Below are 17,430 nucleotides of genomic sequence, written 5' to 3'. Positions count from 1 at the left end.
TGAATGTTATAATTCTTGATATCTGATTTGTGTCCATTTATTCTTTCACGTAGAGACTGTCCGGTTTGCCCAATGTACATGGCAGAGGGGCATTGCTGGCACTTGATGGCATATATCACATTGGTAGATGTGCAGGTGAACGAGCCTCTGATAGTGTGGCTGATGTAATTAGGCCCTATGATGGTGTCCCCTGAATGGATATGTGGACACAGTTGGCAACAGGCTTTGTTGCAAGGATAGGTTCCTGGGTTAACCATGAATTTAAAACTCGATCTCAGACCTAAAGGTCGCATTATTAAAACAAAAAGACTTTGAAAACAGACTCCAACGAGAGACTGCTGAATTGGAATTAATTTGCAAATTGGATACAATTAACTTAGGCTTGAATAGAGACTGGGAGTGGTTGAGTCATTATTCCAAGGTTCCTGGGTTAGTGGTTCTGTTGTGTGGTGTGTGGTTGCTGGTGAGCATTTGCTTCGGGTTGGGGGGCTGTCTGTAGGCAAGGACTGGCCTGTCTCCCTAGATTTGTGAGAGTGATGGGTCGTCCTTCAGGATAGGTTGTAGATCCTTGATGATGCGTTGGAGAGGTTTTAGTTGGGGGCTGAAGGTGATGGCTAGTGGCGTTCTGTTATTTTCTTTGTTGGGCCTGTCCTGTAGTAGGTGACTTCTGGGTACTCTTCTGGCTCTGTTAATCTGTTTCTTCACTTCAGCAGGTGGGTACTGTAGTTGTAAGAATGCTTGATAGAGATCTTGTAGGTGTTTGTCTCTGTCTGAGGGGTTGGAGCAAATGCGGTTGTATCGTAGAGCTTGGCTGTAGACGATGGATCATATGGTGTGGTCTGGGTGAAAGCTGGAGGCATGTAGGTAGGAATAGCGGTCAGTAGGTTTCCGGCATAGGGTGGTGTTTGTGACCATCACTTATTAGCACCATAGTGACCAGTGTGGACTGGTCCAGGCTGAGGTTGATGTTGGGATGGAAATTGTTGCAATCATGGTGGAATTCCTCAAGGGCTTCTTTTCCATGGGTCCAGATGATGAAGATGTCATCAATGTAGCGCAAGTAGAGTAGGGGCATTAGGGGACGAGAGCTGAGGAAGCGTTGTTCTAAGTCAGCCATAAAAATGTTGGCATACCCATCGCAGTGCCACTGATCTGAGGGTATACATTGTCCCCAAATGTGAAATAGTTATGGGTGAGGATTAAGTCACAAAGTTCAGCCAGCAGGTTTGCCGTGACATTATCGGGGATACTGTTCCTGACAGCTTGTAGTCCATCTTTGTGTGGGATGTTGGTGTAGAGGGCTTCTACATCCATAGTGGCCAGGATGGTGTTTTCAGGAAGATCATCGATGGATTGTAGTTTCCTCAGGAAGTCAGTGGTGTCTCGAAGACAGTTGGGAGTGCTGGTAGCATAGGGCCTGAGGAGGGAGTCTACATAGCCAGACAATCCTGTTGTCAGGGTGCCAATGCCTGAGATGATGGGGCGCCCAGGATTTCCAGGTTTATGGACCTTGGGTAGCAGATAGAATGCCCCAGGTCGGAGTTCCAGGGTGTGTCTGTGCGGATTTGTTCTTGTGCTTTTTCAGGGAGTTTCTTGAGCAAATGCTATAGTTTCTTTTGGTAACCCTCAGAAGGTAATGGCTTGTAGAAAGTGGTGTGAGAGAGCTGCCTAGCAGCCTCTTGTTCATATTCCGACCTATTCATGACGACGACAGCACCTCCTTTGTCAGCCTTTTTGATTATGATGTCAGAGTTGTTTCTGAGGCTGTGGATGGCATTGTGTTCTGCACAGCTGAGGTTATGGGGTAAGTGATGCTGCTCTTCCACAATTTCAGCCTGTGCATGTCGGTGGAAGCACTCTATGTAGAAGTCCAGTCTGTTGTTTCGACCTTCAGGAGGAGTCCATCTAGAATCCTTCTTTTTGTAGTGTTGGTAGGAAGGTCTCTGTGGATTAGTATGTTGTTCAGAGGTGTTTTGGAAATATTCCTTGAGTCAGAGACGTTGAAAATAGGATTCTAGGTCACCACAGAACTGTATCATGTTCGTGGGAGGTGGACGGGCAGAAGGAGAGGCGCTGAGATAGGACAGATTCTTCTGCTGGGATAAGAGTATAGTTGGATAGATTGACAATATTGCTGGGTGGGTTAAAGGAACCATTGCTGTGGCCTCTTGTGGCATGTAGTAGTTTAGATTGCTTCTCTACAAAAGAAAAAGGACACTAAACTAAGTGTGTGTTGTAATTGGCTTGTCTACTTTTTGTAAAGTATAGCCAGGAGGAAGTTTGTGTGGAAGGTTGGTTTTTTATGAGAGTATCCAGTTCTGAGAGCTCATTCTTAATCTTTCCCTGTTTGCTGTAGAGGAAGTTGATCAGGTGGTTCCGCAGTTTCTTTGAGAGCATGTGGCACAAGCTGTCAGCATAGTCTGTATGGTATGTAGATTGTAATGAATTCTCTCTGGTCACTCAATCTCAGACCTAAAGGTCGCAATATTAAAACAAAGACTTCAAAAACAGACTCCAACGAGAGACTACTGAATTGGAATTAATTTGCAAACTGGATACAATTAACTTAGGCTTGAATAGAGACTGGGAATGGATGTGTCATTACACAAAGTAAAACTATTCTCCCTCCCTCCGCCCCCCCACTGCTCCTCGGACGTTCCTGTTAACTGCTGGAAATGGCCCACCTTGATTATCACTACAAAAGGTCCCCCTCCCCGCTCTCCTGCTGGTAATAGCTCATCTTAAGTGATCACTCTCCTTACAGTGTGCATGATAACACCCATTTTTTCATGTTCTGTGTGTTTATAAATCTCCTCACTGTATTTTCCACTGAATGTATCCGATGAAGTGAGCTGTAGCTCACAAAAGCTTATGGTCAAATAAATTGGTTAGTCTCTAAGGTGCCACTAGTATTCCTTTTCTCATTACACAGACTCTCCAGTTCACAATAAGTACAAGAGGTAGTTAACAAGAGCCCATTTATTATTTTGGCATTGAAGCCTGTCCCTACTGCTCATCCTGTAGCTACCTGATACAGCTAATTTACTGTGTAAAGCCACCTGTCTAGAATGACTGTTACTCCCAGCAGAACAGAATCCAAGATCTTACCCAATGTAACTTCATACTCATTCTTTATGGCAGACAGCAGGGGCTTGTAGGTTTTGAAGTCCTCTATGAAGAACTCAAAGATCTCTCTATAAGGCTAACAGAAGACAGAGAGAGAGGGAACACTATCAAGGACTCTGTTAATTTTCCTTATCTAGAACGTTGGGCTAGCTGTTGAGGCAATCACTGTTGCTGTCTTAATTACTGCACAGATTATGATGATGATGTCAACATCCTTTTAAAAATACTGTTAAGTCTTAATAAAATAAACACTGTTACAATTCCCAATATGCAGCTAATGTATCCCAAAGTAAGTCACAAAAAATATACTTCCAGCTTTGCCATTGAAATGCAACAACCTCTGGGGTGGAGGATGACAGACAGTGGAGCAATGGGAAATTCTGGCCAAATCCCCAATCATATGAAAAATGCCATGGGATCTTTAGTGTCTGAGCAGAGCTGACAGGACCTCGGGTTTTGGGGTGAGCAAGTTTTGTTCTGGGTGGAAGCTAAGTTATTTTCAGAATATGAGCCAGTTGTGACTGATCAGGGTTTGCCCTTAGATTTCAAAATAATTATAACATGATGTTTATTACCAATATCTCCAAAATACCTTACATTTGGTGCCAGTGCTTGGTATTCATGGAAAGCCTGGAACAGGAGCTATCTAGTGACACCAAATTCCATCTAAAATTCCAAGCCACTAAAGAGCTAGACCTGGACATGAAACCAAGTAATCTGGTCTTTTCTATAACTCTTCCCTTGTTTAATACAGACGTTTACTGCCAAGCAGAACAGCTTACAGCAGTAACAGGTAGCTGTAAAGGGACTATATTCCCATACACACATCTGTAATGAACCACTTCTATTTTCTTCTATTCATTTCATTTGAACTAAGAAAGGCATTCCTGGCAGTGATTCCGAGTTCCTCACATCCCCACTGCAAGCTGAACTCTCTAATCACTATGGGGTGTGCCTCCATACTAAAGATAAGCGAAAAGAGACATTGCTTTGGCCCTTTGTCAGTTTAGATACTAAGGGCTGCCAGGCAGGAATTCTCTCTCCCTACCTGTATGGTCAGTGCTCAGCACAAGAGGGTCAAACTTGTGTGGGAGGGAGTGGAAATTAGTACCTTTCAGGTTTCAGAGTAGTAATTAGTACCTTTCAGTCAGTGTCCATGGTCTGGAGTACCATGCACCAGGAAGAGCTTCCCAGTCTTACTGACTGCAGAGTGGACCCCTTTACTGAGGCACTTACAGGGTTTCACTTAAAGAAATTTCTCATTTATGAAACCTTCTTCCCTCTGTCCAGTTATCTCTCTTTATTCCCCTCCACCCAACCCTTTCCCCTCACCCCCACTGGGGTTCTTTCCCCTCTCTTGTGGCCCCTTTGGGGATTTGTCTCTGTCTCCACACCCCCAAAGTGTGTGAGTGGGAAGAGCAAGAGCCACTTCCCTGAACCTGGGGTGATCTGATCTGCAGAGGGGGAGGCAGGGAGAAGCAGCCACTCCTCTGAGGCCAGGGCTCAGCAGGAGCAGGGAAGAGAGAAGGAAGAAGCCTCTCCACTAAACCTCTACTGTGCGCATTGGTCAGCAAGGCTATTCAAAGGGGCTCAGCAGGAGGAGGGGGACTGAGTGACCCATGCCCAATCTAGCATGAGGCTGAAGAAATGGGTCTTAGGGTCAGATCTGGCCCATGAGCTGTATGCTTGGAACCCTGGCCTAGGAGAATGGGGTCCTGGTCAAGTGTGGGACCTGTTTTTTGTATTACAATAGTGCAAGACAATGCATGACGGCCATAGCGTGGAATTTCAGCAACTGCATTTGGCCCACAAGTTGCATTCTGGGGCCCATTCACATTTCCAAAAAACAATGGAGAAACTAGGTAGTGGCTGGGCAAGAAAATGTGAAGTGTTCTAGGAGGTGCTAAGTGTTATCATCCTAGCACAGTTACACTGCTTTGTGCACATGGCTTCAAAGTGCCAAGCAAAGCCAGTTCTCATTCAGCACTGCCAAAGGGTCTTCTCTGTCCATCTGCTTTTCTTTTAAGGAACCTATGAATGGCCAGTTTAAAAAAAAAAAAATCCATCCCACTTTGCACTGATGTTTGAATTCACCAGTGTCCCCCTTCCATCAGACCTGGAGCTTAAGTTCCTGAGCGTTCTCTTTAGTCAGGTCCAGAGACTGCAGCTCTTTCCTTAGGTAGGATTCCAGCTCCTCCAGGTACCGTGGTTTTGCAATGGTAAGAGAAGCCAGTTTCTTGCTGCAGACACAGAAAATGACAGGCAAAATTCTACCATATCTATGGTTTACAATCCGTGAGCTCTAGGGTTCTCTCCCCCCACCCGCCATAGCTTTAGAGTGGATCACTTTACTGTAGCGGTACATCCTTCCAGTATATGAGACTCAGTGTCCTGAGCGGCTCACAGGAACAGAGGCAGATTCGATTGCCACCCAGCCAGACTTTACCTCATTACTCAGGTTCAATAGGGCTGTGCCTCATATATAGGTTGCACTACAAAGAGACTCACATTTTTCCCTGCTCAATATCTGTGAAAAGAAGTATTGGGGTCCATCTGTATTTGTGTCAGACTGGAGCACAGTGTGTATTTGAGGCAGAGAGTAGGTCTTCCCCCCATTACATTTTCTGTCTTTCCATCTAGGCCCAAAACTAGAGGAGATCTGGCACTGGAGTTCTCATCAAGGTGTGTGCGTGTGAGAGAGAGAGTGCACATGTGAGAGAGTTTGTCTGTCCGCTCCTCCATGTGTATGTGGAGCCTCGCCTTGCACCAACCCACTTCCCATTACTAACCTCGCAACCAGGGCTAGCCTTCGGTGTCCTGGCTGGCTGGCCAAGCTGCTGGCCTGCAGGGAGGTGACAACTCCCAGCACCATCAATACAGGGTTCAGCTGCAGCCAAATTTACTAGAACACTTATTTACATCAATCAAATTTGTTCTAGTTGGAGCCTGCCCTGTTGGCTGACAGGAGTTGTAGTCAACTCTGTCCTGGAAAGCACCTGACTGCCCAGGCAGGATACCCAGGGAAAGGCCTGAGAGGTCTTCATATCAACTGTTGGGAATGGGCCACATCCACCATGATTGAATTGGCCTCGTCAGCACTGACCCCCCACTTGGTAAGGCAACTCCCATCTTTTCATGTGTTGTGATATATATACTGCTTACTGTATTTTACACTCATAGAATCATAGAATATCAGGGTTGGAAGGGACCTCAGGAGGTCATCTAGTCCAACCCCCTGCTCAAAGCAGGAACAATCCCCAATTAAATCATCCCAGCCAGGGCTTTGTCAAGCCTGACCTTAAAAACTTCTAAGGAAGGAGATTCTACCACCTCCCTAGGTAACGCATTCCAGTGTTTCACCATCCCCTTAGTGAAAAAGTTTTTCCTAATATCCAACCTAAACCTCCCCCACTGCAACTTGAGATGATTACTCCTTGTCCTGTCCTCTTCTACCACTGAGAATAGTCTAGAACCATCCTCTCTGGAACCGCCTCTCAGGTAGTTGAAAACAGCTATCAAATCCCCCCTCATTCTCTTCTGCAGACTAAACAATCCCAGTTCCCTCAGCCTCTCCTCATAAGTCATGTGTTCCAGACCCCTAATAATTTCTGTTGCCCTTCGCTGGACTCTCTCCAATTTTTCCACATCCTTCTTGTCGTGTGGGGCCCAAAACTGGACACAGTACTCCAGATGAGGCCTCACCAATGTCGAATAGAGGGGGACGATCACATCCCTCGATCTGATCGCTATGCCCCTACTTATACATCCCAAAATGCCATTGGCCTTCTTGGCAACAAGGGCACACTGCTGACTCATATCCAGCTTCTTGTCCACTATCACCCCTAGGTCCTTTTCCGCAGAACTGCTGCCTAGCCATTCGGTCCCTAGTCTGTAGCTGTGCATTGGGTTCTTCCATCCTAAGTGCAGGACCCTGCACTTATCCTTATTGAACCTCATCAGATTTCTTTTGGCCCAATCCTCCAATTTGTCTAGGTCCCTCTGTATCCTATCCCTGCCCTCCAGCGTATCTACCACTCCTCCCAGTTTAGTATCATCCGCAAATTTGCTGAGAGTGCAATCCACACCATCCTCCAGATCATTTATGAAGATATTGAACAAAACTGGCCCCAGGACCGATCCCTGGGGCACTCCACTTGACACCGGCTGCCAACTAGACATGGAGCCATTGATCGCTACCAGTTGAGCCTGACATTCTAGCCAACTTTCTACCCACCTTATAGTGCATTCATCCAACCCATACTTCTTTAACTTGCTGACAAGAATACTGTGGGAGACCGTGTCATCAGACTCCATGCATCTGATGAAGTGTGTTATAGCCCACGAAAGCTTATGCCCAAATAAATGTGTTTGTCTCTAAGGTGCCACAAGGACTCCTTGTTGCTTTTGCTGACATAGACTAACATGGGTACCCCTCTGAAACCTGTCTTAATGTCTGGTAGACCCAATGTAATGCGAAGCAGTGCATCGAGACCGAAGGACTTTTTCAGCTTAAGAACCAGTTTTGGTTTTTGATTAAGCACTGACCACAAATCACTATTAAACAAACCCTTGGTGTTTCCCACACAGCTGCTGCTCAGAACTGGCCCTGCTTTGTCTGATACCAGAAGTCCTTAGGGATGCTGCCAGCACCCCACACTAGAGTTCCAACTGACGCAGCTGAGTAGCAACGGTGGTGATTTTGTTCTATGATTCCTGGGTATAGACAAGCCCATTTCCTGCTACCCTGCTGGAACATCTTGGGCCTATTTCCGAGATCCCATGCTGTACGTTGCAATTTTTCCTAGCACTTTTAATAATAAAGTGCTAGTCTTACCTTCTCCCCTCTGGACTACAACAGGGTTTCTGATTCTGTAAGATAGCCTGCCCAGATGCATATGCAGGCCATGTGGACAAACGACCTCCAACAGAAAACCGGTAGGCCTGAAAGAAAAGCAGAAATCACACCTGTGAATCCCTCTGTGCCCAGTGTTTCTAATTGGGGTTAGAATAATCAGGTGCCTTTCTAGAACCAGCACAGATGGCCCAGGGACAGTTAAACTCAGGAAAGAGAAGGTGCCAGAAAACCCCTTTCTCTCAGCTAGGGGAGGAACAGCTCAGTGGTTTGAGCATTGGCCTGCTTAAACCCAGGGGTGTGAGTTCAATCCTTGAGGGGGGCCATTTTGGGATCTGGGGCAACAATAAGGGATGGTATTTGGTCCTGCTGTGAAGGCAGGAGACTGGACTCAATGACCTTTCAAGGTCCCTTCCAGCTCTATGAGATAGGTATATCTCCATAAGCCATGGTAGCATGTCTGCTGCTCCTTAATGTAACCAAGAATAATCATTTATGGGGGGAGGGATAGCTCGGTGGTTTGAGCATGAGCCTGCTAAACCCAGGGTTGTGAGCTCAATCCTTGAGGGGGCCATTTAGGGATCTGGGGCAAAAAAAATTGGGGATTGGCCCTGTTTTGAACAGGGTGTTGGAGAAGATGACCTCCTGAGGTCCCTTCCAACCCTGATATTCTGTGACATCCAAAGACTAGTTGAACTATTGTCTGTCTCGCTCTCTTTTTTGTTTTTTAAGGAAAATTACCTGCACTGAGTGGTTTAGTTAATTAAAATAGTGCAAGTCAGTGTGTAAAAAAGCCCATGGTGGCTGTGGGACATGCTTCTTAGACTGCATGTTCCTCGGGGCAGGGGCATGTCTTTCCACAGATGTCTGGAGCTTTAGCACAGACTAACACAATGGTCCCCCGATCCTGACTGAGGACTTTGTGTGCTATTGCAAAATAAATATCATGTCAACAAAGCAGCATTCTGGTCTAACTTCCAAATCTGTATGAAAACCAGAATTTGATGCTTCACTTGGGCCTTATCTCCATTAGGAATTTATGCACTGTGGGAGCTGTCCAATGCAACCCCTCAGTGGAGCTGTATTGTGCTGATGGAAAGCCAAGCACATATTGGGGTTGTTTACCCATTTGGGACCAGAGCATGTCACCTCCATGTAAGCCCCACTTTACATTATGCAGCACATCATCACTGGGGGTTTGCAGGGATGTAGCACCATGCATGCAAATCTTGCTAATGGAGGCAAGCCCTAAAGAAAAGAATCAATTGCCAATAAAATTGAATTTCCTTTCAAAACACTGAATTGCCTCTGAAAAAAGAAGCAGACCCCTGTGGTGAATTCTGAAAGCCTACCAGCCATTTCAGAACTTTCCCACCACTGCATCTTGCAGTGTTTCTCAGTGACACACTGACTTCCATAAGTCATTATTTCCTTGGAGAAAAGTGTCGGAGGTGACTTGCCACTCTTTATGTTCACTATTATCACGGGATAGTTGGAGTTCTGATTGTCTAAGACAAATTCCTTATGTCTGGAAACTTTATAAAGAGTTATCCATGGGAGAAGTTTTAATCTCAGGATGCCAAAGATGATCCTGTGATAGTTTAAATGTCCCTCTGACCTCAGTAAGAAGTGGAGAAATTGTACTGGTGGAGCATTGTGACTCCAATTTACTGAGACTTAAAGATATTGTGTTGTGAGAAAAGTTCTAAAATGACTTCCCAACTGTAGGAACAAAGCAGTACAGTTTGCAAGGAGAGTTACTGTATGAGTAGGCTATACAGCTCACTCTAGGAGCGACACATTCCCAGAGTACCACTAAACTCTCACAATGGTGTTGTTTTTTTAAGAAACAATGTGTGACGTGTCCAACTCCTTCTGCCCTCCCAAGTTATCTACAATAATTGGTGTTTCTGGAGTTTGCTCTCTTAGTGGGACACTCTTCTACAAGCAGGTTAAGGTTTTATTTTACTCAGTATGACTGCCACTTTTGAAGGAACTGATGTTCTTTTAAGTAGCTTTTAGCTCATGATTACATAGCATGTGATGTCAGGTCTAATTCTGTTTACTGCATTGGCCAAACTCTGGCTTTGGTCGTCTGCCATATTGTGGTTATACTAAAAAAAACTGCAGCCAAGAAGAGAATTGAAGCACAACTGTTATTTCTCTCCTCCCCTCCCCCACATCTGCCACTGATTATTCAAAGACTCCAGCCTGCAATACCGTTTCTTGATCTGAAAAGCCAGGGATTGCAGCACTGCATGCCGAGACCTGTAGCCTCTGTGGACTGCACAGAGATGAAAACGGCTGAAATTTGCTTCATTTTATAAGTGTCTGGCATGGCCCTTGGGCTTCTGGCAAGTTGCCAAAGCATCCCCAGGTGGACCAAGATTAGGTGCTCCGTGGTTATATTTCCACTCACCAGAGTCTTTCGTTTCTTCAGAAGGGTGTGTTTCAGACTACCAGTCTGTATTTGGTAACTTGAACTCTCCGGTGAATGTAGACTAGGTGCCCATCTGTAATGGCAGAAAAGAAACCTACATTTCAAAAAATGTGCAACAACATCCAAAATACTATTCTGAATGCCACTGGGCAACAAAAGGTATGTAATCCCATCACCATCAGCTGGAACCCAATACGCTGCAGAAACCAGTGGTTTAGTGGGCTCTCCTAATAGGATGGGGGTGATAGCAATGGAAGAGGGAAGAATCCAGGGGCAAGGTTACTTACTCATTATGCCTGTGAAAGTCTGCATCTTTTTCACATCACTTTTCCCCATTTGTTGCTACCAATGATACTCAGCACTTATAATTTCAGAGCTCCATGTGGCTGGAGTAGATTAGCATTATTGTCCCCACCTTTTAGACACAGTAAATTAAAAATACAATCCTGTTGACCATCTCTGCTTCACTTGTCAGAGAAGATTCAATGAATTCAAGCCCACTGCTGACCAAACACCCACTCATCTCTCAGAGTAGGCGTCCTGCTGCCTTTGATTGTAATGTGTAATTTCCTTTGGCAGCTTTCATTTTCTGCCTGCTTAATCACCTTTTGGATTCACTAGCCCAGATTTCTGGGTTGGATATTCAGAGGGTGTAACCAGAGCATGCCTTCCAAGACCAGCTGCTTATAAATGCAGATGGCTAGAGTTTATAAGGGGTACAAATATGGCTGCATTCACATCTTTTGGGGAAGTAGGGTTGCCACCTATTTGACTCCATGATACAGCAGATATGGTTATTTCTGGATGTTTTGATGAAGTTGCATTGTCACTTTGTCACACACTGGCACAACACTGATCTGTCACTCAGGCTTGCAACTTGGGAGTCCTCTTCAACTCATACCTCTCTCTAGGTCCTTACATCCAGACTATGTCAAAATCATACAGATTCTTTCTGCATAACATCTCTAAGATACGGTCTTTCCTTTCTATTCATACACTAAAACTCTCATCTTGCATCTCAATTACTGCAGCCGCCTTTTCTCTGGTGTTGACAAATGCAACTATGCAATCCATTCAGAATGTTGTTGCAAAGATCAATTTCCTAGCTTGTCACTATGTGTCACGCCCTCTTTGAATCCCTCCACTGGCCCCCCCTTCTCAACTGCATCAAACATAAGCTACTTATCTTAACTTTCAAAGCCCTGCGTGACCTACCCCCACTCTACCTATCATCTCTCTTTCACTACTGAGATGTTGACTTCCATTGATCACGATGCCAGCCTCCATTCTCTCACTCTTTAAATTTTCAAACAAGCACCTTTGTGCTTTCTCTCATAGAAGAATCATAGAATAACAGAGTTGGAAGGGACCTCTGGAGGCCATCTAGTCCAACCCCCTGCCCAGAGCAGGACCAATCCCAACTAAATCATCCCAGCCAGGGCTTTGTCAAGCCTGACCTTAAAAACTTCTAAGGAAGGGGATTCCACCACCTCCCGAGGTAACGCATTCCAGTGTTTCACCACCCTCCGAGTGAAAAAGTTTTTCCCAATATCCAACCTAAACCTTCCCCACTGCAACTTGAGACCATTACTCCTTGTCCTGTCATCTGCTATCACTGAGAATAGTCTAGATCCATCCTCTTTGGATCCACCTTTCAGGTAGTTAAAAGCAGCTATCAAATCCCCCCTCATTCTTCTCTTCCGTAGACTAAACAATCCCAGTTCCCTCAGCCTCTCCTCATAACTCATGTGTTCCAGTCCCCTAATCATTTTTGTTGCCCTTCGCTGGACTCCCTCCCATTTCTCCACATCCTTCTTGTAGTGTGGGGCCCAAAACTGGACACAGTACTCCAGATGAGGCCTCACCAATGTCTAATAGAAGGGAACGATCACATCCCTCGATCTGCTGGCAACGCCCCTACTTATACACCCCAAAATGCCATTGGCCTTCTTGGCAACAAGGGCACACTCTTGACTCATATCCAGCTTCTCGTCCACTGTCACCCCTAGGTCCTTCTCTGCAGAACTGCTGCCTAGCCATTCGGTCCCTAGTCTGTAGCGGTGCATTGGTTTCTTCCGTCCTAAGTGCAGGACTCTGCACTTGTCCTTGTTGAACCTCATCAGATTTCTTTTGGCCCAATCCTCCAATTTGTCTAGGTCCCTCTGTATCCTATCCCTACCCTCCAGCGTATCTACCACTCCTCCCAGTTTAGTGTCATCCGCAAACTTGCTGAGGGTGCAATCCACACCATCCTCCAGATCATTAATGAAGATATTGAACAAAACCGGCCCCAGGACCGACCCTTGGGGCACTCTGCTAGATACCAGCTGCCAACTACACATGGAGCCATTGATCATTACCTGTTGAGCCCGACAATCTAGCCAACTTTCTACCCACCTTGTAGTGCATCCATCCAGTCCATACTTCTTCAACTTGCTGACAAGAATACTGTGGGAGACCGTGTCAAAAGCTTTGCTAAAGTCGAGGAATAACACGTCCACTGCTTTCCCTTCATCCACAGAACCAGTTATCTCATCATAGAAGGCAATTAGATTATGCTACCCCTCACATGCTACCCTTCACACTTGGGAGGAGCGCTGATGTGCATCTGCAAAGCTACCTCATTATCCTCCTTCAAAACCCCCTTGAAAACTCTCCTTTGGCATGATGCCAACAAAAAACTTGAAAATGGCCAGCCTGCTGGCTTGCTAAGATAATTGTCCATCATGCTCACTGTTTCCTTGTACTTTCCCATCAGTATCCATCTGTTGACCCTTGTCTTATACTAACAGGGTAAGCTTCTTGGGGCGAAGGCCATCTTTTGTACAGCGACTAGCACAACAGTCCTTGACTAAGGCTCCTTGGCATGACAGTAATGCAAATAATTATGTTTAAAGGGAGTCAAACTTAGTGTGTTGTTCATAAATGTACAAGCAGCCTAAGACTCTTAACTGGGAATACTTTAGAAACCTAAAAGTCTAGTAAATAAATTGGTTCAGAAAATCTGTTCTCAAAGCTTTTGTAGGTGTCAAGAAGAAAAGAGGTCTCCGATATTTTGAAATCCTACATTATTGTTAAAGTGGTGAGGTACTGTTGGCAGATAAACACAGGCTGCAGCTATGTGCTACTGGAAACATTTCTGTATATCTCCAGTACATCACAGGCCATAAAACATGAAATAACTTGCATCTTTAAGGATTTGTAGCAATCGGATAATGGAACTGCAATTTTAAAGCATCTACTGCTTAATTTAATCAAAATGGATCCTAACCATCCAGAGACGAAAATCATATAATCACACCTGTAGCTAACCGTGCACTAAGCACCCCCAATCCACAGTGACTTCAATAGAAATTAAGTTAATTTAGCATTCTGGAGAACACGGTCAGATTTTTGCAGGGTTGGGCCTTCAGATTGATTGCCGCTATCAGCTAGCTCCCACAAGTGTCAGGAAGGCATTTTTCTCTCAGATGCACCACTGGACAATTGGCCAGGTGCATGCTGGGTTTTCTCTCTCTTCCTGACAGAAGCAGGATCTCAGACTAGATTGGCCATGGTTTGGTATGGAAAATTCCATGCTCCATACCTTGTGAAATGTAAACAAATTTTAAAGAAACCCACAAGTGAAAAGTTGTGACCAGATCAGAGGTGGGCAAACTATGGCCCGCGGGCCCGTCCTGCCAGCCCTTGAGCTCCCGGCTGGGGAGGCTAGTCCCCGGCCCCTCCCTCGTTGTCCCCCTCCCCCACAGCCTCAGTGTACCGCCAGTGCGGGAGGGGGCTGCACTGCGGGGGCAAGGGAGAGCAGGAAGGTGTGGCGTTTAGATGTTCCTTGTAATGATTAGAAATGGGAGCACTGGCTGTTGGAAGTCTGAAAGGACAGGAAACAGGAAGCTGGGGGGAAGTTGAGGAGGCGGAGTGAGAGCTACCGAGGGTGCAGCAGCAACTTGGTAAAGAGGTTTCCACTTTAAAAATAAAGTCCTGTTGAAGTTCGTTAGTACCTTGCCTGGTTGCTACAACATTTTGGCGACGAGAATGGATCTTCTGTCTCTGAACCCACCTGCACCCTTTCTGCAAAGCCCAGGTGAGCCTCCAATTGCTTTTAATGCCTGGATCCATTTGTTAGAGACTTATCTGCTTGCAATCACTGCTACAGAGATTTCTGAAGTAAGAAAGCGTGCTCTGCTAATCCACTGCCTTGGAGCAGAAGGGCAGCGTATATTTTACACCTTTCTCTTTGCAGATAATAAATATGAGACTGCACTCACTGCATTAAAGAACTTTTTGTGCCAAAAGTGAATGTAGTAGCTAATTGCTACAGGTTTCACCAATGTGAGCAGAAACAGGGGAGACTATAATGCAGTATATTGCTTCCCTGAGGAGTCTGATTGTAACTTGTGACTTTGGGAATGTGGCAGATGAGATGATTAGAGACCAGCTCATTGAGAAAACAACCATGCTTCATGTAAGAGAACGCTTGCTTCTACAACCACAGCTTACACTAGAAAAAGCAATAACGATTGCTACTCAGATTGAGTCAGTTACAGCTGAAGCCAAAATAATGAGCATGGATATAGGAGGCACAGTCCAGGCTGTGACTCCTTTGCAGAAAAATTCACTATCGCTGCAGACAAATGATTACAAGAGGAAAACTAATGGAAAACCACAGAATCAGCAAATTCAAAATACAGTAAAAGCATACTTTCGCTGTGGATCCCCACATCACCTTGCAAGCTACACAGGATGTCTGGTAAAAGTAGCTCAGTGCAATCATTGCAAAGAGATTGACATTTTGCTAAAGTATGTCATAGCAGCCAGTTCAATCAACAGGTGCATGCAGTTACAATACCAAATGTTACTGTGCTGAGCGTGGACAAAATCACTACTGCACATATTCCAGAACAAATAAAGTGCACTGTAAACATTTCCGCCATACCCTCAGGCAAATCACACTCTATTCAGCTAATGTTGGACGCTGTCTCAGCAGTATCTATACTACCTGATTCCATCTATCTGCATTACTTTAAAGATGTGTCTCTTACTGAACCCAAACTTCACTTGGTGTGCTATTTGAAAAAACATATTCCAGTACATGGCTGCCTGCCAGCAATAGTTACTTTTGGTGATTGCTGTGTAACTGCAGAGTTCTACATTGTCCACCACGGCACTCCTATCCTTGGCAGAGATTTATTGGCTGCTTTAAATCTCAGGGTAGTTAATGGATTAATTGATCTCCCTCAGCAAAGCACTCTTGCGGTACACACACAAGTTTCAGCTAGGACCCAACACCAGGTTGAGGAGAAACTCGGCTGTGCTTATGGGCTTCTGCATAAAGTTAAAATGCGGAATAATGTGATGCCTGTACGACAGACGTTACGGCGCTTACCATTTTCAGTCAGGGAAGCTGTTTCAGAGGAACTTAGAAAACTTGTTCAAAAGGACATTATTGAGAAGATTGACTCCTCTGAATGGGTTTCACCTATAGTAGTGACGCAGAAGAAGGGTGGAGGCATTCGCCTTTGTGTGGACTTACGGGAGCCAAATAAAGCTATTGTGATTGACAGCCATCCTCTTCCTCACATAGAAGAAGTATTTGCAGAACTCCGTGGAGCAAAGATGTTTTCTACTCTTGATTTGCAGACCGCATACTACCAGGTTATGTTGCATGAAGATAGCAGAGACCTCACAGCATTTATTACATGAGGGACTATTTCGTTTTAAAGGTGTTCCATATGGTCTCGCATCTGCCCCAAGTGCTTTCCAAAAAATGATGTCATTGATTCTGAAGAATCAACATGGAATTCAGTGCTATCTGGATGATATTATCGTGTTTGGAAATACTTTTAAGGAGCACGACAATAACCTGCAGTCTGTACTAAACTGCATCAGCAAAGCAGGCCTCAAGCTCAATAGGTCCAAATGCAAATTTAGACAAACTGAACTCTCCTTTCTGGGGCATATAATTTCACAGGCTGGACTAAAACCTGATCCAGATCACATCCTGGCAATTTCAAATGCTCCTCCTCCAACAGATTTGCAAACCTTACATTCCTTCTTGGGTCTTACCCCCGGTATGCAAAATTCATTCCCAATTATGCTTCTGTCATTGAACCATTACGAGAATTACTATGGAGAAGTTCAACCTTAGTGTGGACAATGGATGCACAAGCTAGTTTCGAAACGGTGAAAGACTTGATTGTATATAGTTCAGTACTTGCACTATTCAGTCCTGCATTGCCCACAATTGTAACTACTGATGCTTCTGATTATGGACTTGGGGCTGTCCTCACACAACTTCATGAGGACAACACAGAGAGGACTGTTGCATTTGCTTCGAGGACACTAAGTAGTGCCAAAAGGAAATATTCTACAGTCGAAAAAGAAGCACTTGCTTGTGTCTGGGCTACTGAAAAATTGAGAACTTACCTGTGGGGATGCACATTCAAGTTGAGCACAGACCACAGCCCTTTGACGATGTTGTTCACCATGAAAGGACAGGGAAGAGCAGGATATCGTATTGCTAGATGGTCTGCAAGACTACTCTTTTTCAATTAGGAACTAGCATATAAGCCTGGAAACCAAAATGTGGTAGCTGATTGCCTTCACCAGATGGTCCACCGGAGGATGAGGATGTAGTAGTTGTGCATATTACAAGCACTCTTACTGCAGTTACAAAAGAACAATTTCAGGCTGCTTGTTCAGCGTGTCCAATTCAACAAAAACAACGGGTATTTCTGACAAAGAGACGGCCCAATAACCCTAAAAACCTTGACCCAGTTTTGCTGCCTTATTTTAGAGTACGGGATTAACTTTCTTTGCTTGATGGTTGTGTGCTATGAGGCACACACCGGCTACTTGTGCCAGAAGAGTTACAGTCAAAACTCATACACCTGGCGCACAACACTCATCAAGGAATTGTCAGAACCTAACAACGACTGTGGGATCTGTATTGGTGGCCAGGGATGGACTCTCAAACTGAAGCACTCATAAAATCCTGTGTCACTTGCCAAATGCA

At 45.0% G+C, this 17,430-nt stretch overlaps 1 protein-coding gene across 1 annotated transcript in view; it reads right to left on the bottom strand.

The window, feature by feature from the left end:
- TSNAXIP1 (translin associated factor X interacting protein 1) overlaps positions 1–16,974 on the bottom strand; it is a 42,803-nt gene extending 25,829 nt beyond the window's left edge. The window contains exons 1-5 of the mRNA XM_077831094.1: positions 16,842–16,974; positions 10,398–10,491; positions 7,961–8,067; positions 5,243–5,366; positions 3,109–3,202 (exon numbers count right to left, since the gene is read on the bottom strand). Of these exons, the coding sequence (XP_077687220.1) occupies positions 3,109–3,202; positions 5,243–5,366; positions 7,961–8,067; positions 10,398–10,491; positions 16,842–16,903 (481 nt within the window). The 5' untranslated portion in view covers positions 16,904–16,974. The remainder of the gene's footprint in view (positions 1–3,108; positions 3,203–5,242; positions 5,367–7,960; positions 8,068–10,397; positions 10,492–16,841) is intronic.
- Between the last annotated feature and the right edge of the window lie 456 nt (positions 16,975–17,430).

This window comes from Eretmochelys imbricata, chromosome 12 (assembly GCF_965152235.1).
Source record: "Eretmochelys imbricata isolate rEreImb1 chromosome 12, rEreImb1.hap1, whole genome shotgun sequence".
Classification (NCBI taxonomy): Eukaryota; Metazoa; Chordata; order Testudines; family Cheloniidae; genus Eretmochelys; species Eretmochelys imbricata.
Note: the sequence above shows the minus strand (reverse complement) of the source record. Positions and strands in the feature narration are given on the sequence as shown.